General features: G+C 35.7%; 1 protein-coding gene across 1 annotated transcript in view; it reads right to left on the minus strand.

The window, feature by feature from the left end:
• The window catches only part of KHDRBS2 (KH RNA binding domain containing, signal transduction associated 2), a 699,319-nt gene that overhangs the window by 585,175 nt on the left and 91,367 nt on the right, over positions 1–22,777 (minus strand). Inside the window, exon 2 of the mRNA XM_082347222.1 lies at positions 8,635–8,762. Coding sequence (XP_082203348.1) covers positions 8,635–8,762 — 128 coding nt within the window. The remainder of the gene's footprint in view (positions 1–8,634; positions 8,763–22,777) is intronic.

A 22,777-nucleotide genomic window follows, 5' to 3' on the forward strand; every position in this document is an offset into this window, starting at 1 on the left:
CTTTATTTCAAAGTCTCTTTTGTCTGATATGATAATTGCTGCTCCAGCTTTCTTTTGGTTTCCATTTTCATGGAGTATCTTTTTCCATCACCTCACTTTCAGCTCGTACATGTCCCTAGGTCTGAAGTGGGTCTCTTGTAGACAGCACATATATGGGTCTTGTTTTTGTATCCATTCAGCCAGTCTGTGACTTTTGGTTGGAGCATTTAATCCATTTACATTTAAGGTAGTTATTGATATATATATTCCTTTTATTTTCTTAATTTTTTGGGGTTTGTTTTTGTAGAATTTTTCCTTCTCTTGTGTTTCCTGCCTAGAGAAGTTCCTTTAGCATTTGTTGTAAAGCTGGTTTGGTGGTGCTGAATTCTCTTAGCTTTTGCTTGTCTGTAAAGCTTTTGATTTTTCCATCGAATCTGAATGAGATCCTTGCTGGGTAGAGGAATCTTGGTTATAGGTTTTTCCCTTTCATCACTTTAAATATATCCTTCCACTCCCCTCTGGCCTGCAGAGCTTCTGCTGAAAGATCAGCTGTTATCCTTATGCAGATTCCCTTGTATATTATTTGTTGCTTTTCCCTTGTTGCTTTCAGTATTTTTTCATTTTGTTTAATTTTTGTTAGTTTGATTAATATGTGCCTTGGCGTGTTTCTCCTTGGGTTTATCCTGTATGGCACTCTCTTCACTTCCTGAACTTGACTGATTATTTCCTTTCCCGTGTTGGGAAAGTTTTCAACTATAATCTCTTCAAATATTTTCTCAGACCCTTTCTTTTTAAATTATTCTTCTGGGACACCTATAATTTAAAGGTTGGTGTGCTTAATATTGTCCCAGAGGTCTCTGAGACTGTCCTCAATTCTTTTCATTCTTTTTTCTTTATTCTGCTCTGCAGCAGTGATTTCCACCATTCTATCTTCCAGCTCACTTACCCATTCTTCTACCTCAGTTATTCTGCTATTGATTCCTTCTAGAGTATTTTTAATTTCAGTTACTGTGTTGTTCATTACTGTTTGTTCGCTCTTTAGTTCTTCTTGGTTCGTGTTAAAAGTTTCTTGTATTTTCTCTAGTCTATTTCCGAGATTTTGGTTCATATTTACTCTCTTTAGTAGTTTGCCTATTTCCTCTGCATTTATTTGGTGTTGTGGGTTTTTATCTTGCTCCTTTGCCTGCAAGATATTTCCCTGTCTTCTCATGTCGTCTAATTTACAGTATTTGAGGTATACTATCCCTCAGCTGTAGGGTTGTAGTTCCTCTTGCTTCTGTTCTCTGCCCCCAGTAGTGAGGTTGGTCCAGTGGCTTGCCTAGGCTTCCTGATGGGAGGGACTGGTGCCTGCATTCTAGTGGATGGAGCTGAGCCTTTTCCCTCTGATGAGCAGGGCTGTGTCAGGTGGTATGTTTTGGGGTGTCTGTGAGCTTAGTATGACTTTAGGTCGTCTGTATGCTGATGCATGGTTTTGTGTTCCTGTCTTGTTTGTTGTTTGGTGGGAGGCGTCCAGCCCTGGGAGCTGCAGGCAGTTGGGTGGAGCTGGGTCTTGGATTCAGATAGAGGTCTCTGCAAAAGCACTCGGTGATTAATCTTCCCTAGGGCAGGGAATTCTCTCGTGTTCCAGTGTCCTGGACTCAGTGCTTTCACCCTGGAGCCTCAGGCCCAACTTCCAGTCAGGGAACCAAGACCCTGCAAGTCACTCATCCTGGCAATAAAGGTGATTAAAAAATTTTTTTAAAAGATTAACAAAACCCCAGACAAATGGTAAAAAGTAAAATCAAACAAACAAAAACAGAAACAAGGAAACACACACACACACACAAAAGAAACAGAGCCAAATAAAACAAAAAGCAAGAGAACAACAAGACAAACGAACCCAAGAACGAAATCAAACCATTAAAAAGAAAAGTGACAAAAACACAAAACCAGAAAACCAAACCAGAGCAGAGTGCCAATGGAAGAATGAAGCAAAGAAACAAAACAAAGCGACAAAAACGATTTAAAAAAAAAAGGGGAAAGACAGAACAACAGAAAAGCAACATAGAAATAGAAATGTAAAAAAATAAAATAAAAAATATATTAAAGTAAAAGAAAGGGGAAAAAAAAAGACAAACAAGGCCCCAGACAAATGGTAAAAACAGAATCAAACAATCAACAACAGAAACAAGGAAACACACGCACATGCAAAAGAAACAAAATCAGAACCAAACAAAAACAGAAACAAAACAAAACAGAAACAAAAAAAGCAAGAGATCAGAGAAACTGAAGAACCTAAAAACGAAATCAAACAATTAGAATCAAAACTAACAAAAACACAAAACCTAAAAACAAAACCAAAGAAGTGTGCCAACTGAAGAATAAAGCAAAGAAACAGAACAAACCGATAAAAATAATTTTTAAAAAAGGGAAGAAACACAGAACAACAGAAAAGGAAAGTAGAAATGGAAATTCTTTTTAAAAATACAAAATATATGAAAGAAAAAGAAGGGAAAAAATGAGGGAAAAGAACACAGAACAACATAAAAGTGAAAACAGAAATATATAAAAAAATTTAGGGGCGTCTTTGGTGGCGCAGTGGTTGGGAATCTGCCTGCCAATGCAGGGGACACGGGTTCGAGCCCTGGTCTGGGAAGATCCCACATGCCGCGGAGCAACTAGGCCCGTGAGCCACAACTACTGAGCCTGTGCGTCTGGAGCCTGTGCTCCACAACAAGAGAGGCCACGATAGTGAGAGACCCGCGCACCGCGATGAAGAGTGGCCCCTGCTTGCCACAACTAGAGAAAGCCCTCGCACAGAAACGAAGACCCAACACAGCCAAAAATAAATAAATAAGTTAATTAATTAAAAAAATTTTTTTTAAATGTTATAAAACGTGAAGACCACCCCCCAAAATAAACTAAAAAAAAAAGAAAAAAAAAGCCAGAACCAAGAAGAGAATTAATCAAAACATAATAAAAGTAATAGTAATAATTATGTTTCCCTGGGATCTCAGCTGTTAATTGTCCTTGCACACGCCATGAGCCACAGCCCACCTCTGCCTCCCCAGGAGGCCCTCCTCTGCCTCTGGGCTGGTCTCTGGACCTGCTGTGGGCCCTGTGGGGACCACTCAGACTCTGATGTGGCCCAATTCCTGTGTGTGCTTGTCCCCAATGTCCACAGCTGCCAGAGATAGTCTGTTTTCATTTGTGGGAACACTCATTGTCTACTCAGATATTGGATAGACGTAGGGTCTAGCTGATCATGGGGATTTAATCTGCAGTTTGTATAGCTCATGGAAAGATTTTCAATCCTCTTTCTTAGTCGCCCCATCCCTGGGGTTCAGCTTTGGTTTTATCCCCACCTCTCTGTGTAGTCCACCCACAGGAGTCTGGTCTTGAGGATGTCTTGGAGCTCGTGGGTCTGCCCCAGTGAGGACCAGGTGCAGAGGTGGTATGACTGCTTGGATGGCAGGAGCCCTGGTGGTGCCAAATGTGCAGGGAAGCCAGTGACCATGGGCGCAAGAGATATGGCCCTAGTGAGGGCCTTTTCTGGCACCCGGCATAAGGCACGTGAGGGCTGGCCCTGGCCGGGCTATTTTTGGTGCCCGGCAGCAGGCATGCGAGGGCCGGCCCTGAGAGGGCTTCTTTTATTGTCCACCAGCAGGTGCCAGCATGAGGGGAGAGAGAGGCTACAATAGTGGCTCCTCCCCCTGTGTGTGACTCAGCAGTAGCACCTGCTTCCATGGCAGTCCGGTCTTCCTCTGTAGGCATTCCCTGCTGCAGATTTCCTCCCTCCTGTCCCCTCAGTCTGTCTTCCCACAGCCAACAGCAGTTCTCGCCCCAGGCCTGTTCTCTAATCCCCATGCTCCAGCTCCCAGCCCCCTTGCACACCTGTGAACACACGTCCCAGTCCGGGGCACGTAGGGCCGCAGTACGCACTCTCTGTGTAGTTCTGACTCTGTTCCATCTGCCACAGATGAGCCACTTCACCCTCTTCCAACAGCCTTAAATGCTTCCCTTCTGTCCCAATTGATTTCCCTGTCAGAGAGGGGTTTCCCCGAATCTGGGAATCTCTCCTCTGCTTCAGCTTCCCAACCACGGGGTGCAGGTCCTGTCCCAATTCCTCTCCTCCTCCTTTTACCTTCTTTTTTTTTGTCATATCCAGTTATGCAAGGATATTTATAGTCCTTTCTGTTGTCCAAGGTCTAGCATTCAGCCAGTGTTCTGTGAGAACTGTTGCATCTATAGTTGTATTCCTGATGCATCCGTGGAGAGAGAGATGAACTCCACCTCCTCCTACTCCTCTGCCATCTTAACTCATCATCCTATTAACCATTCTTAAATGCTCTGATAATTACTTACAAAGTTAGAAAAAATAACAGGTTTTGGTTTTCATCTTTCAAAGTACAGAGAAGGAAACAAGATTTGTGGGAGGACATGCCAGGCTGTGGAGAGTGCTTCCAACCAGGCACAGAAGGTGCTTTTGAACATATTTTGGAACTTTAATTTTCTGCATTAATCTACATAAGGAATTGATTTCAAAAGCAGCACAGGGGGACATGGCTGCATTTGATCTTAAAAGGGGCCAAATTTGGGGGGCCGATTTATGCTCCCGGCAATTTATTGCTTTAAAAAGTTGGCAGTAACTTGGGTTGAGAAATAAAAAGTGGGCCTTGGGGCAAATTTAATTGAAGAAAATGTCTGATGTATTTCAGAGGATTCTAAAGGCAACATCAAAAAAGTATTTTTAAAAGACACTAAGAGGTTGAATTGCCCAGATGGACAAATAGGTATGATAGCAACAGGCAGGTCTCCAGCAGGTGGAGGCAGTACAGCCCCATCCTCTGACCCTCCTCACTGTGCCTATGCTTGTGATGGGCATCCTTCTGCATGGATGCCTGCTTGTGATAGTCATCCTTCTAGCAGAACAAAACAGAACACAGCAGCCAACATTATGAGTATCTTAGTTTCTTATGTCCTGTAAGGCACTTGTTTGTTGAGGACCAAGAAATTTTGGCATTCTTTGTTCTGCTTCTTGCAAGGAAGAAAACTGTCTTCATTAATATCAAATTTATGCCCCAAGCTACAGTTCTCTTCTTTTTCTGTATATGTAATCTCCTAGCATGTCAACACTAAATCATAATGCCCTAATACACTTTCAAAAGCAACTAAACTCAATACACATATTTCCAACACTACAAACAACTCAATATAAGAAGCCATGACCAAATTCACATGTGCAAAGTTTACAGACAAAAACAGTGAGTTACAACCACCACTGGCCTGTTAGAGACTGTAAACTGATTCTGATTATAATATGCATAAGAGTTGGAAGTATCCAAATTTGAAAAAAATAAATGTATATTGGACTATAAAGTGCCATGTGTGTGGATTCAGGGAGAAAGAACTAATGTTAAAGGTGGTGAGTTTTCCACACTAATCTCAGGATTGTAGAGGAACATACTGACCACGTTGCCTCCTTAGAGATTTGACCATCAAGACATAATCACTCTGATTCTAAAACATTTGCAAATGTAAACAATAGATATACAAAGTCTATTTATTTACTAATCTTGTTACAAAAAAAAACAAAAAAATGAAAACAAAAACTGTCCATTAAAATAATTTAATATGGCTTTTTCCCTCCAAATTAAGTGATTAACCACAAAACACTAGATAAATCATTCTTAATGTGTGTGAAAAGTATTCTTATATTTTCTATAATTTAAATCTTAAACTTCTCTCAGTTCCTTGAATTACTCAATTAAGTCAGCAAATTAACTTGAATTAGAGACTAATTGAAACAAAATCTGTCTGAAAAAAGTCAAGTAATAGGGCTTCCCTGGTGGCGCAGTGGTTGAGAATCTGCCTGCCAATGCAGGGGACACGGGTTCGAGCCCTGGTCTGGGAAGATCCCACATGCCACGGAGCAGCTGGGCCTGTGAGCCACAATTACTGAGCTTGCGCCTCTGGGGCCTGTGCTCCGCAACAAGAGAGGCCATGATAGTGAGAGGCCCGCGCACCGCGATGAAGAGTGGCCCCCACTTGCCACAACTAGAGAAAGCCCTCGCACAGAGACGAAGACCCAACACAGCCATAAATAAATAAATAAATAAATAAAAATTAAAAAAGAAAAAAAAAAGTCAAGTAATAAAATCGGGATGAGGTCATTTCCTCAAGAATTTCCATAATTCTGTATTACTCTTTGTTGGAGAGGATGATGTCATCACCACATGGACTGTCAGTCCACACAGCAGGCATCAAGGGCGGGACAACTGTGGGAGAACACGTGGGAGGCAGGCCTTTCCCCAATGGACCCCTGAAGGGTGCATCACTTTTTATTTTAAAAGAGTAAACCTTGAACCCATACTGTTGTGTCCTGCTCAACAGTTCACCGGATCATACCACACTACACGTGTTACAGCTCACAAATGCACAGCAAATACGGCTCAAGATTAGAGATTATAGTCTTAACACCACAGATATTCAGTCAGCAGGAGAGAAACACTTTTGAAATTAAATATTGTTTTCAAAACGTTGATTTTAATTTTATTGTTATAGTATAAAAACAAGCAAAAATAAATGTAGGTCAACTTGATAGATGATTGTGTTTCTCAGTATTCTTTTTCTGTAAAAGGGCTCTAAGAGTTCTCTGTGTGTGATAATTAGATGTATGAAATGCACATCACCATAATAAATAAAGCAGTTTGGCATTATATTCACTATATTCATAAAAATGGTACATTTTATAAGGCATAAATTGTTATTTGATAATACTCCATAAAACTATTAATCATTAGGAGCTATAGGTTTTAACTTTCTTCCACACTTTACATGAAAAAGTCATGCAAAATGTGAGCATTTTTAGTCAAGTTAAAAATGTAATGGTTCACAAAAAATGAAGAATTTAAAATAACAGCAGCCTCGTGAAGCATTCCATCTAGAGCAAAGATTATTTCTTTGAGCAATTCACAATTAGTTGTGAATTTTTAATGAGCAAGTCATAATTAGTTACCACATCTGTAAAATAGAAGTTTTATGTATTCTGTGATTTCCAAGATTAGTCTCAGCTTAAGCATTCTGTGATTCTAAAAATTCAAGGGGGTACAATAATTTGCTAGTGAGACATGGTTTATTTCAATATGAATAATAGGTGGTTTTGTTGTTTAAAAGTCTTCCTATAAATTATGAAATTAAATCTCACACAAAAATTAGACACCATAAAATATTCTTGTTTCAGTAGTCATCATTATGAATCAAGTGTAAACTACTACTGTAATATTCAGCATAACATCACTCACACCATCACTTGGAGAGCTATCAGGACTTGAACTGCCAACACAACTTGGTCAGAGATATAGAGCTGCATTTTATTGAGAAGCAGATACTGAGTCTATCATGAGCTTTCTCATATCCAAAGAATAGACAAGCATTTTTCTGAGAAAAAGTATCAAGTTATGTAATATTTAAATATATGATTTAAAGAAGGAACCTGTACTCCATCTAGACTCTAACGGTTTAATTAACCAGGTTCCTTAAAAAAGACACAATACCCCATCATATTTCTACCATATTTCATTACTAAGTAAAACTTTTCATGTACATTTCCATGACAGCCCAATTTAATATTTTAAAACATAATTGTAAAGTAAATTTCATGAAACTTAAATTATAAATATATATCTATTGAATGTACCTATCTTGCAATAGTGTAAGTCTAGCTCAAAATAAACACAAAAACCCAAAACGTGTATGCCCAAAACACCTCATCTGAAAGTTAAATTTTATGGTTTGATGTGCTGTAACAGCTTATTCTGTTTGAAATAATTATAAACACAACCTTCTACTTAATTGTATTTACTAAACTTTATCATATTAGAAGACAATTGGTAAACTACAGCATTTATTTCTGTAATCTTTATTATTAGGATAATTATATGGTCTTTGCTTCGGATACACTCTTCAGAAAGTTAATTACCAGCTTAAATCTTTGAGTTTCCTTTTTTTTTTGCTTAGTTAATTTACTCGGAAAAAAAAAAAAGAAAGAAACTGCTTTCAACCATTGGAATTTATGGATATAAGTAATGAAACCATGCTATTGAAATGTTATATTTTATAATCATGATTCTGCTGATAAAAATATCACTTGATGACAAAGTGTCTAGTGAAAAAGTATTTTCAAGAAAATACTATCATAATCATTATATAAATGGACTCTGAATATAGAAGACTAGAGATTACAATCCAAGGGTCTAATAAAGACTATATTACCTTCCTAAATATAATAATTCTCTGCTGTTTGGCTAATGCTGTATATTGACAGTAGCATTAATTCTACTCCCTTTTGTAATAAGAATATGCATTTTAACATGAACCAAAACATTATTGAGTGTGCATATTTGAAAAATCAAATTGTCGAACTATTTACATGTTAAATAAATGATTAAAATATCTAGTTATGCTTCCCATATTCACAGAATAAAAATACAGCCATCAGTTGAAAATTATTGTACTTTCAAAGTGTTTTCCTTTTTCTATGTCAGCATCATATATTTGTATATATTAATAAAATGAAGCTTTACATTTATTTCATGAAAGACAATGAATAAAACATCGTCTTATTTTTATCAATTTTTTCTTAATTCTATGAGAACAAAGCATATATTGCAGTACCTTTGGATACTGTTTGACAGGAATCAATACCCTTTCTGAGAGCTTTATGTTTTTGTTGCTGATGACATCAAGATATTTCTTTTCTTCATCTTCCTTTTTTCCATCAGAACCTTGAAATTTTTCAATTTCTGAAAAAAATTCACAAGAAAAACATTAAATGAAATGAGAAGTCATCATAAATACACTAACTATTCTTATCACTCCCCTTCTTAAATAAGATTTTGAAGAACCTTTATAAAAGGACTGAAAGCTATGCTACTGTACTGTCTGTACAATGATCTATATCAACTAACACCAAAAAGCAATGACCGAAGATACGACTGTCTTCTGTGAAACAAAGGATGCATTTAATTAACTTTTAACATCTTCAAACAAAATCTGAGAAAGAATATTCCCTTTCATTATTTAAAATATCTAAGCAAACATAAATTTCCTAGGAGCAATGAATAGAACAAATATATTTTAACGTTAAATGTTTTGTTTTTAGTCAGAATTGTTCCTAAGGAAAAATAATTGAAAATAGAAATCATCCATGATCTAAAACAGGGTAGTAGAGATAAACAGTATGCTATTTTATATTCTAACAAACTTAAATCCAATTAAAAAGGGGGGTCACAGAAAAGTCACATAAAGGATTAAATCTGTAAATGCTATCATTCATATTCATCAACATGAAATTACCTACATAGATGTTTAAGAGGAAATACTAATTTATCCTTATGAGAATCTTCCCAAAATGAATATTTTTTATTTAGTTATTAATTTTTGTCTGCATTGGGTCTTCATTGCTGTGTGTGGGCTTTCTCTAGTTGTGGCGAATGGGGGCTACTCTTCATTGTGGTTCATGGGCTTCTCTTGTGGTGCACAGGCTTCTCTTGTTGCGGAGCATGGGCTCTAGGTGCGTGGGCTTCAGTAGTTGTGGCATACAGGCTCAGTAGTTGTGGCTTGTCGGCTCTAGAGTGCAGCCTCAGTAGTTCTGGTGCATGGGCTTAGTTGCTCTGTGGCATGTGGGATCTTCCCAGATGAGGGCTCTAACCCATGTCCCCTGCACTGGCAGGCAGATTCTTAACCACTGCACCACCAGGGAAGTCCTGAATATTTTTTAAGCAAATGTACACTATTTATCCTTCCTTCCTTTTTAAAATTAATTTATTTGCCACAGAAATACAAAAGATCATAAGAGACTACTACAAGCAACTATAGGCTAATAAAATGAACAACCTGGAAGAAATGGACAAATTCTTAGAAAGGTACAATCTCCCAAGACTGAATCCAGAAGAAATAGAAAAAATGAACAGAAATTGAATTCGTGATTAAAAAACTCTCGACAAACAAAAGTCCAGGACCAGATGGCTTCACAGGTGAAGTCTATGAAATATTGAGAGAAGAGTTAACACCCATCCTTCTGAAAGTATTCCAAAAAACTGCAGAGGAAGGAACACTCCCAAGCTCCATCACCGTGGTACCAAAACCAGACAAAGATACCACAAAAAAAGAAAATTATAGGCCAATATTACTGATGAACATGAAAATTCATCAACAAAATATTAGCAATCTGAATCCAACAAAACATTAAAAGGATCATACACCATGATCAAGTGCGATTTATCCTGGGGATGTGAGAATTTTTCAATATCCACAAATCAATCAGTGTGATACACCACATCAAGAAACTGAAGAATAAAAATGATATGTTCATTTCAACAGATGCAAACAAGACTTTTGAAAAAATTCAACACCCATTTATGATAAAAACTCTCCAGAAAGTTATACAGGGAACATACCTCAACATAATAAAGGCCATATATGACAAGCCTATAGCTAACATCATACTCAATGGTGAAAAGCTGAAAGCAGTTCTTTTAGGATCAGGAACAAGACAAGGATGTCCACTCTTGTCACTTTTATTCAACATAGTCTTGGAAATCCTAGCCATGGAAATAATAGAAGAAAAAGAAATAAAAAGAATCCAAATTGGAAAAGATGAAGTGAAACTGTCACTGTTTGCAGATGACATGATACTATAAATAGAAAATCCTAAAGATGCTGCCAGAAAACTACTCGAACTCATCAATGAATTTGGTAAAGTTGCAGGATACAAAATTAATACACAGAAATCTTTTGCATTTCTATACACTAGCAATGAAAGATCAGAAAGAGAAATTCAAGAAACAATCCCATTTACCATCTAATCAAAAACAAAAAATACCTAGGAATAAACCTACCTAAGGAGACAAAAGACCTGTACTCCAAAAGCTATAAGATGCTGATGAAAGAAATAAAAGACGACACAAACAGATGAAAAGATATACCATGCTCTTGGATTGGAAGAACATGGTATTATTATATTGTCAAAATGACTATAATAGCCAAGGCAATGTACAGATTCAATGCAATCCCTATTGGTTTATCTTTGTCACTCTGTCATAGAAATAAATTAAATTTGTCTGACATTATTTGCTCTCTACAAAACTACCACTTAGGCATTTTTAGACATTTGAAATTTGATCACTTGATGATTAATTCCAACAACTTTTCCATCAAGAAATGGGGCTGGATGAAATACCATTTCCACTGCTTTTTCTGTTAATTTCTATACTTTCCTTTAAAAACTTCTTTTCTTTTTTTTTCTTTTAATTGGGGTATAGTTGCTTGACAATATTTTGTTAGTTTCTTCTGTATAGCGAAGTGAATCAGCTATATGCATACATATATCCCCTCCTTTTTGGATTTCCTTCCCATTTAGGTCACCACAGAACATCGAGTAGAGTTCGATGTTATACAGCATCATTCTCATTAGTTATCTAATTTATACATAGTAGTGTATATATGTCAATCCCAGTCCCCCAATGCATCCCATCCCCTTTTCCCCCCTTGGAGTCCATACATTTGTTCTTTATGTCTGTGTCTCTATTTCTGCTTTGCAAACACGTTCATCTGTGCCATTTTTCTAGATTTCACATATATGCATTAATATACAATATTTGTCTTTTTGTGTCTGACTTACTTCACTCTGTATGACAGTCTCTAGGTCCATCCACGTCTCTACAAATGACCCAATTTTCTTCCTTTTAATGGCTGAGTAATTTTCCATTGTATATATGTACATCTTCTTTATCCATTCATCTGTGGATGGACATTTAAGTTGCTTCCATGTCCTATTGTAAATAGTGCTGCAATGAACACTGGGGTGCATGTGTCTTTTTGAATTATAGTTTTCTCAGGGTATATGCCCAGTAGTGGGATTGCTGGGTCATATGGTAGTTCTATTTTTAGTTTTTTAAGGAACCTCCATACTGTTCTCCATATTGGCTATATCAATTTACATTACCACCAACAGTGCAAGAGGGTTCCCTTTTCTCCATATCCTCTCCAGTATTTATTGTTTGTGAATATTTTGATGATGGCCATTCTGACCAGTGTGAAGCCATTGTAGTTCTGATTTGCATTTCTCTAGTAATTAATGATGTTGAGCATCTTTTCATGTGCCTCTTGGCCATCTTTATGTTTTCCTTAAAATTTTTTATATTTATTTTGCCCTTCTGATAGTTTTCAGGGAATTATCTTGTCTTCCCTGATGTATCTATTAATATATGACTAATAGATCAGTCATTGCACTTCTCGACTGTATAGTCACAAAGTGGTATATACCAAACTTGCCTGGTTTTAAAACCATGGAAAATAATGCATTTTGTAAATTTTTAAAGTAATTCTTTTTTTACTTCATAATTAATACATATTCATTTTGTAATGTTCAGACAATATAGGTATCCATAAAAATGGAAAGGCACTGATTATCATCCAGCAATAACTGATCAGTTTTTTACAGAGATGTTGAGTCATTTTATATAGTTACTTGTTTATACAGTCTCTATTTAAATTTGGCTTCCATATTATTGGAAAAACATAATACATAAAAGAAAGCTTAATTTTGTTAAAAAATGTTAAACTACAAAGATTTTAATATTTTTGTTTTTCTTTCACTGTTTATGTGTTAAGATATAGACAGATAGATATTTAGATAGGTAGATAGATTCAAGGATTTATTTTAGCATTCACTAACTTAGTTTTAGTGGCTATCACCACAGTACACCATAGGATTATGTGGAGATTACAAGAGAGTTAAATGTTGGTATGCCTGTATGCACCTTGCACAACTTCACTCATTGGTTTAAGTCAGATGGAAGGTATAGTAAGAAGGTATTCTCTTTATTATGGTAAAAACTACATAACATTATTTATCATTTTAATCATTTTTAAGTGTATAGCTCAGTAATGATAAGTACATTCACATTATTGTGCAACAGATCTCCATAACTTCTTCATTTTACAAAACTAAAACTCTAGACAATTCATTAAGAAGACATAAAAATGATAAATATATATATATACCTAAAAAGGAGCACCAAAATATATAAACAATTATTAACAGACATAAAGGAAGAAATTGACAGCAACACAATAATAGTAAGGAAATTTAACACCCCACTTACATCAATGGATAGATCATCCAGACGGAAAGTCAACAAGGAAAGAGTGACCTTAGATGAAACATTAGACCCCATGGATTTGGTAGATTTGTACAGCACATTCCATCCAAATACAGCAGAATACACACTCTTGTCAAGGACACATGAAACTTTCTCAAGGATAGACCATATGCTGGGACTCAAAACAAGTCTCAATAAATTAAAGAGGACTGAAATCAGATCAAACTTCTTTTCCAATGAAAATGTTATGAAAGTACAAATCAACTACAAGAAGAAAACTGTAAAAATCACAAATATGTGGAGACTGAACAACATGCTACTGTACAACTACTGGGTCAATGAAGAAATCAAAGGAGAAATTAAAAAGTACCTGGAGACAAATGAAAATGAAAATGTGACATAACAAAAATCTATGAAATACAGAAAAGGTGTACTAAGAGGGAAGTTCACAGCAATACAGACCTACCTCAAAAAACAAGAAAGAGCTCAAAAAAACAATCTTTACACTTAAAGGAAATAAAAAAAGGAGAACACATGAAAAGATGCTCAACATCACTAATTATTAGAGAAATGTAAATCAAAACTACAGTGAAGTATCACCTCACACAGATCAGAATGGCCATCAACAAAAAATCACCATCTGCATTGACGACCATCCGCATCAACCACCTTTCACTTTTTCAGATATTGAGCCCAAACTACCTTTCTGAGTTCTAAAACTTCTGACTTGACATTTCCACCCTAAAATTTCCAAGACACTTGAAACTTTAACTGAATTCACCTTAACTCTAAAGCCTATTCTTTCTGGTCACCCTAGAACAAGAAGAACACGGATCTTAGCCATTACCCATGAGCTGCTGCCTGGCCCTCCTCACTGTGCAGGCAACAGTCGCCGAGTCCCCTTGGTCCCACTGGGGCCCCTCAACCCCAGCCTCCACTCAGGGGCTCTCCACTACTCCAGACCCTTTCCATCCACTTCCACCTGTGGCAGCAGACTTTAAACTAGTTTCCTTGAAGACCATGCATGACTTATCTTTCACATCCCAGCTAGCTTTTTAAAACATAGATCTGAGCCTTACACATTCCCCTTTTGTATAGCAGTATGGTATTTGTGTCATGTTTATTCCCTGGCTCTACTGAGCATTCAGATTTTCTTTGTTGGTTGAATGAGTGTCACTGCACTGACAAGTACCTGCTTCTTGCTGCCTGAAAGTTAAATTCTTAATTTTTTTCCTGTCACTAGTAATCAATCAGCCATTCCTTTCTTGTCTCTGGCCACAGTCTAGTGTTGTCTCACAGCATTCCATCCTTGCTCAGACCCTAAGCAGACTGCATGCTTCCAAAGTCGTTAGTTTGCCACTCCTGATCCCTCCTGTGTCCTCTGATTGGTGGAGGGCTACTCTCCTGTTTTTAAAAGCTTGAACACTCATCTTGCATGACTATCCCATCCTGGGTCTCCCTTAACACTTTGTACTTTTTAAATACAGCACTTTTAATCACTTTGTACTGTTCTATTTACAACTGTTTGCCACCATTAAACTGTGACCTCCTTGAGGCCAGAGACCATATAACATTATTATTTTTTATTCCCAGCACCCATTACAATAAACGATCAACTATAAACTCAAAATTGAACTACTCATCAGACTGTCCAAATAAGTTTTTCTAGAAAAAATGTCTCTTGGTATTTAAGTCAAAAACTTCATACAGTATATGTGCCTGTCAATAAAATGATTTTTAGATCATTGCTTACATGGGAAAACTCGTATTTATTTCCACAAAACACAACATTTTATAATTCATATTTATTCCCACAAAATGCAATACAATAATTTTTATAATCTGGAGTGGTTTTAATCTCATGTTTGAATGTACATGTTTGAAAGCCTAAGGGAAAAGGGACTGACATCTAAAGGATGGGATGAGCATTCAAAACAACTACTTTTTACACCCTTATTGTGTAGTAAACATTAGGTGATATTTTAAGCATTTTACAACCAAACATGATCTTGTTACTATATGTTGCTGTTTAGCTATAATTTTGGTTGTAGTTTAGAAAGTTGGCTGAAACTTTTGAGTTGACATGTAATGCATATAATTTTTCATATAAAAAAATATTGAAAAATAAGCTCTCAAGATGGTCTTTTTTACTCAATATATTTGATTTTTTTCCAGTGAATTACTAATGTTACGTGGGAGCAGTCTGAAGTCATTAATAATTTATTTCTGATTTTCTCATATTCATATTCAACTATATTTCTAAAGCATGAGTAGAACATATGTCCTATGTTTGTGGGAAAAAATGAGAGACTTTACTCTTGCCAAAGGTATCTTGGGATACACCATCTTAATAAAAAGAAAACAACAAATTTAAAATCAGCTGCTCAAGCTGCACTGTTTGGTTCAAATTAAAATACTTTTTCTGAGCCTACTTTTACTGTGATAATTATCTAAATCAGAATATATTCACCATTTTGACTAATTTTACAGAAATACTACACCCAGGTGTGCTTAAATTGGTTTTCATTTATTTTCAAGATGTTTAAAAGCCTAATTACATCAGGCACTCCTTGTGTTTAATTTTCCTGAATTGAATAAAGGTGGGCTATTATTCACTGGAGTTAAAAATTCCTAACATGTCGACAGAAAAAAAGCATTTAAATAGAACTGAGTATGACCTGCTTCACATTCATCTGCTCCAGGGCACAGTTTCTTCATCCAATGCTTTCATCACTTAGCAAATGTTACAGAGAGTGTCTTACTGTGTGTAAGTCACTGGGAGAGAGAAGAAGTAACACTCTGTGCTCAAGTGCTAACTATCCAATGGCTTATGATTCCAAGTATCACAGTGAATATTTTATTTTATTGTTTTTCATACCATTCCTAATGTCTTACCTATATATTTCAATAAGCCATACTTATGTAAACCAAATTCAGAAGTTTATTAAATACATTTGCAGTATTTATGAATGGCACAAATAATAAACTGGGAACCGATCTTCCTTAGGAGCATTGATCTTGCTGAATAATATATGCAAATGGTACCCAATTATGACACTGGTATATAGAAGAAATTCCGAGATTCCATATATGCATATATATAAATATATATATGTATATACATATATATAAATATATATATATAAATATATATATATATACACACACATATATGTATATATATAAACCCCTACCTTGTTGGATTGTTTTGAAATTAGCTAGGATATAATTTATGGGCTTGGTGTTTGTGGTGATTTCCAATCTTTAGCAAAACTTTACCAACCTTTTCCCTTTACCCCAGTCATCTTTACCCAACTAATAAAGAGGGAAACTCCTATAATGAATCAAGGGTAAATAATCAAGGGCTATATTAGAAAATAAAATTTCTACAGTAGTTAAAGATAATGTTTTTTTTTAGCATCTTGGATCCATTCTACTTTCCATTTGTTCTTCCTATTCCTCTTTTTAGTTATCCCCATGCAGCTCTGATAAAACAGACTGGCCATATCTTATGAAGGGCCTCTGATCACCATGGCGTGGTGCTGAACAAATTCACACAAAGGCCTGTCTCTGGCTGCTCTTCTTTAGATGCAGTGAGAAAAGTTTTATTCTTTGAGTCTGCCTTCCTCTGCCTCTCCTCGCAAATAAAGCAGTAAATCCTTGAGGAATGAAACCATCCCTGGACCTAAAAGAAAGGGGCCAGTGTCTGGTTGCTACTCAGCCTGAATTTCATCTCAAGGTAGGCTTGATTCCATAGGTCTCACAAACGGCATAGCTTGTCATGATAAACTATAGAATTCTATCTCTATGGACTTGCCTCTTCTGAACTTTCCACACAAATGGAATCACACATCATGCGGCCTGTTGTGCCTCGCTTGTTTCACTTAGCATATCATTCTTGAGGTTCATTCATGTTGTAGCGTGTATCAGTACTTCATTCCTTTCTACAGCCAAATAATATTCTACTGTATGTATACATCTTACTTTTTTTACCCCATTCATCAGCTGATGGGAATTTAGGTTGTTTCTACATTTTTGATAAAATATCTAGTGTTGTTTTGAGCATTTGTGTACCAGTTTTTGTGTGGATATTTGCTTTTAGTTCTCTTGAATAGATTCCTAGGGGTGGAATTAACTCAGTCATACAGTTTCTATATGCTTAACATTCTGAACAATCGCCAAACTGCTTTCCAAAGTTACTGCATCATATTAACATCCAACACTTGTTATTGTCTATCTTATTTTAGCCATCGTAGTGTGTATGAAGTTGTATCTCATTCTGATTTTGATTTGCACTTTTAATAACTAACTATGTTGACATCTTTTAATGTGATTACTGGTAATTTGCATATATTCTATGGAGAAATGTGTACTCTAATCCATTGCCTATTTTTAATTAAATTAATAGTCTTTTCATATTGAGTTGTAAGGTTTCCTTACATTCTTGGATACAAGTCCCTTATCACACAGTAATTTGAAAATATTTTCTCCTATTCTGTGTTTTCTTTTCACTTCCTTGATGGTATCATTTGTACCACAGAAGTTTTAATTTTTATGTAGTCCAATTTTTCTCCTTTTTTGTCACCTAACTTTTATGTCATATCTAAGAAACTATTGCCTAACTAATGGTCAAAAAGATTTATTCCCATAGAATTTTATAATTTCAGTTCTTACATTTAGGTCTGTGATCTATGTTGAATTAATTTTCTGTATATGTTGTGAGGTAGGGGTCCAACTTCATTTTGCTGCATGTAGATATCCACTTGCCCCACCACCATTTATCAAAAGGACTATTGTTCCACACTGAATGTTCTTGGCACCCTTCTTAAGAATCTATAGTGTGAAGATCTATTTCTGCATTTTCAAATCTATTCTATTGATTTATCTGTCTATCCTTATGTCAATACCACATTGCCAATACTACACTGTCTTGATTTCATCAGTTTGTAGTAAGTTTTGAAATCAGGAAGTATGAGTTTTCCAAATTTGTACATCTTTTTCATGACTGTTTTGGCTATTTAGGTCTCTTGGATTCCCATATGAATTTTTGGATTAGTTTGCCAGTGTATGAAAGAAAGCAGCTGGAATTTTGATAGGAATTTCAAAGAATTTGTATGTCAATCAAGGAATTTTGTCATCTTAATAATATTTAGTCTTTCAAATCACAGACATGGGATGCATTTCCCTATGTTTAGGTCTCCTTTAATGTCTTTCAAGAATGCTTTGTAATTTCATACATTCCTTAGACTTCTTTTGTCAAACTCAATCCTAAATAATTTATTCTGTAAATGGAATTATTTTCTTAATTTCATTTTGGATCATTCATCTCTGACACAGAAATACAATTTATTTGTGTATAATCTTGTGTCCTGTAACCTTGCTGTATTTTTTTAATCAGTTCTAATATTTTCGTGTAGATGCCTCAGGATTTTCTACATCAATTACATTTTGATATTTACATTCTCTTAACAATCTTTGTTTCCCACCACACATTCTTTAGAAGAGAGTATCACTACATTATTCTTCCAAATCAGTAACGTTTTTAATAAAATAAATTTAAGAAAGAAGACTGAATCAGAAATTTCTTAGTCACCAAAGTTCTCCCCTAGAAAAATAAATACATTTTGTTATAGAGCACATATTATATTTTTATCTAGTAAAATTGAAATTATTATTGTGAAATAATGACAGCACTCTGAAAATCTTTTCTGAGCTAAAGAAAGAAAAAATGCCCTTGGGCAATGGATATTCAATAAATCTTCACTGAATGAATATAAAAATGAATGGCATGTATAAAAATATATAAAGTGTGCACAGTCCAACTAAGAAAAATCCATGAATTCTCATCCCCAGAGGAAAGTCTTAGAACAGAAAAGAGTGCCTGAGCACTGATTCCCTGGTTTAGGCTGGACAGTACAGCCACTTAGCTCTATTTCATATGAACAAATTGGGGGGAAAAAGAACAGGACTGAACATTAGAAATTATTTTTAATTTAAATTAATGAAATAATTAGGAACAATGCTTTGCATGTTGTTGACTGTGTCTAAAAATATTACAACAGAGATCGAATAAGCATCTGTCATGGATTCTACAAAGTGATCTTCCATTCTAGGTAGGGGAGTGGACCAAGTGACCTCAAAGCTCCATGTAGGATCTATAATTATGTAAATAAAAAGAACTCAAGTCTTTAATGAAAAGTGAATATTGTTTTCATAAAATGAAATTTGGAACGTCTGTCTAGACCAACTCTTACCATTTGCAGGGCCTGTAGTAATTGTGCAAATAGGAGCCCTTATACCATAAGGCTAAATATTTAAAAGTTATAAACCAAGTTAACAAAGAGTTAAATAAAACAAGTTCTATTCTTCTACAATGACAAATAGCCTTCCAACTTAATATTGGTATTAGTATTCATTAGTTCCTAATCAGTAGACTTACACTTAGGTGAAAGACCTGATGGAATTTAGATGCCTCAGACTCCTTCAAGTTCTGTGCGAGAACAGATGGCATGGGAAGAGCCAGGTTACTCTCTGCTCTATCCAGTACCACAAGGTGAAGCCCACATCTGTGTGGACATCCATCCCACCCGACCAAATTGCACAGAGCCATATCTTAGAATTCTTTAGGTCTGGGGTGGGCACATCTGTGGTATGGTCTGTCCTTAGAAAGATGGACACTCATCCCACACCACCAAGCTCCACCATACATCCTCTGCACACACTCTTTAGGCTCGGGGTATGCACCCAGTGGCGTGGTCTGTCTATGGGAAGAGAGACACCCAGCCCACACTACCAAGCTCCAGCCATACATCCCCTGAATGTAGCCATTCCTTGGAAACCTTCAGGCTAGATTTTCATACACTAGCAATGAGGTCTGCCCTCAGGAAGACAGTCCCAAGAAATATATTTAAATAGGCCCTAGAAGTGGGTATGGGGTCAAATGGGCAGGGATTTGGGTGTTTCAGGTGTGTCTAGAATATGTTCTAGAAAATGGGGGTGGGGGCGTCAGCTCTACATGGGCACAACAATTTGGTCCTATGAGGCTCCTTGCCACAGGGGGAGGTACAGCCAGAGGAGAACCACAGGGGGCTTCCACAGAGCAAAGCACTCAGAGCAGGGCCCCTCTGGCTCAGGGTTAATTAAGATGGAACCATGTTGGTCATTCTATAATCTACTTTGTCTTCTTGCATTTTACCAAGCAGGATAAAAATCACAATGACAAAAGAATTTGTACAATAATTAGAGCACCTACTTAAGCTTTTAATCTTATGAGAAAAATTCAAAACAAAGATTCAGAACATGAACATTTCAATCAAAAATAAGGTATTAGATGATAATAAATGAATTTGTCATATACAGGTAATTTCAAGGTCCCTTGGATATGTAAGCTAAATTGACAGTCTTATGTTTTCCCTAAAATGCCATCACAATTTGAGGCAAATGTGATAAAGATATACACCATAATATCAAGTTACAACTTATATACTCTATTGTGAACATAGATCAAACAGTATTTCTAAAAACCTGTATTTTCCTGTGGTACAGTCAAATCAGCATGAATTCTAACTGGTATCATACACAATACATGTCCAATCATTTACAGGAACTGTTCCTTAATATTACTCTGAGAACACTGCTTCTAAGAAAATGGGTCCAGAAGGAGTTTACTATTCTAGTAAGACATGTATAGCCAATTCGACTATTTATCACACTAAGCATTAAAAATGAGCTTTCTTGAGCCCCGTCTTTCAGACTAATAAACATGAAAGCAGGGCAGAAATAGAGACACAGATGTAGAGAACAAACATATGGACACCAAGGGGGGAAAGTAGTGGGGTGGTGGTGGTGGTGTGATGAATTGGGAGATTGGGATTGACATATATACACTAATATGTATAAAATGGATAACTAATAAGAACCTGCTGTATAAAAAATAAATAAAATAAAATTCAAAAAAAAAAAAAAGAAAAGAAAGCTCTCTAGTGTGTCTAGTAAGGACAAAGTACATGAATTTATAAATACAGATTTTAGAGTAGAGATAAAACTTCTAAAGCTTATATAAACAGATGAAAGAAGTTTATATAAAAATAGAACAGAAAAGGTATAATTAAAATGTGGCAGATGTGGCAGACTGTTGAAAGACATTTTGAAAGTTGTAAGAAAGGGTTGTGAATGTTAAGATGCTTAGAACAAAAGTGTGCAGTTCATATTAAAATGTCCAAGATACTTTAAGACACCACATAAATGGCATCTAGCTAGTATAAATAATAGAACACAATGAACTACACGTAGAAAAATTCATGCCTTTAACAAAACTGAATTAATTTTTGAATCAAACTTTCACTTTTGCTTTGGACAAATGGATTAGAAGAATAAAACATTTTATCCTATAACCTTAAAACACTAGTTACTATTATAAAGTCATTTGTGCTTTAACGCCTTAAGCTAGTGGAGAGAAGACTATTTCTATAAAAGACAGCCAATGTTCAGCAATATCAATGTTCACACATTTCAAAGTTATGCACTTTCATAAAATTAAAGACATAAATGTTTCAAGGATGTGTAATCTATCTTCTTGATTTTAGAAATATTTTTTCTTATAGATATCCAAGAAGTCATCTTTAAATAACCCTTTGGGTCAAAAACTCTACATAGTTACTTAAATGCACATGCAATAAGTATTTGTTATTTAAGATGTAGTTTTCCAGCAATATGTGAAAGTAACTTTACTTAAAAATAAATCCATACTAAGTAGTATAGGGCTTGTGTTTATTCCAATTATACACTTCACACTAGTACATGCATTTGATTATAGCTGGAAATACTATTATAATACAGTTACACCATTTCTCAAATATCAGTGAATAAGAATTTTGCCCTTAAATTTTCAGAAACTGTGTTCTTCAGATTCTCATACCAACTTTGACTAATAATTGACCACTCAATTCAACTTCATAATCTGTGGGTACCTCAAAAGCATAGAAATGTGGCAACTCCCCTGATCTTTTATCTCTTTATCCCTTTATATGAAAGGCATTACTCAGTCTTTCCAGTGTCCTTTCAAAATATTTTCAGGATACAAATATACATGCAAGTATATTCAAGTATGATATATCCATATTCAAGTATGAGATAAGAAGCGTTATGCTACATAATACAATCACAGATACATAGAAATAGATATATGATTGATACACAGACACATAATAGAGAGAGATGGATGGATGGATGGATGGACAGATGGCATTGTTTCCCTACTGACTTCCTGTCCTCACTTCATATGTAGACACACTGCTGTTGGTCTGTCTTCTCCACATCCAGACATGCAAGGCAGTGTGTTGGCATATGCACCATTTAACAAGTCAAGGCTATAAACTTCCACCTAATGATATTTAACTATGTATCCACCTACCCACACATACATAAAACATCTATACTATATATGTAATAAGTATGTTATCAGTAGAAAAAGAATAACATACAAGTAAGCAAAGCAGAATGGAAAAAGATTAAATAATCCCACAGTTGCTACAGTCAAACTTTTATCTATGCATCTGCATTTCAAACAAGATTTTGTATATTCAACAAACATTGACTATCTATTATGTGACAGACGTTGTTCAAGGTGATTGGGACATATCAGTGAATAAAAA

This window comes from Balaenoptera borealis (genome assembly GCF_965194805.1).
Source record: "Balaenoptera borealis genome assembly, chromosome: 12".
NCBI lineage: Eukaryota > Metazoa > Chordata > Mammalia > Artiodactyla > Balaenopteridae > Balaenoptera > Balaenoptera borealis.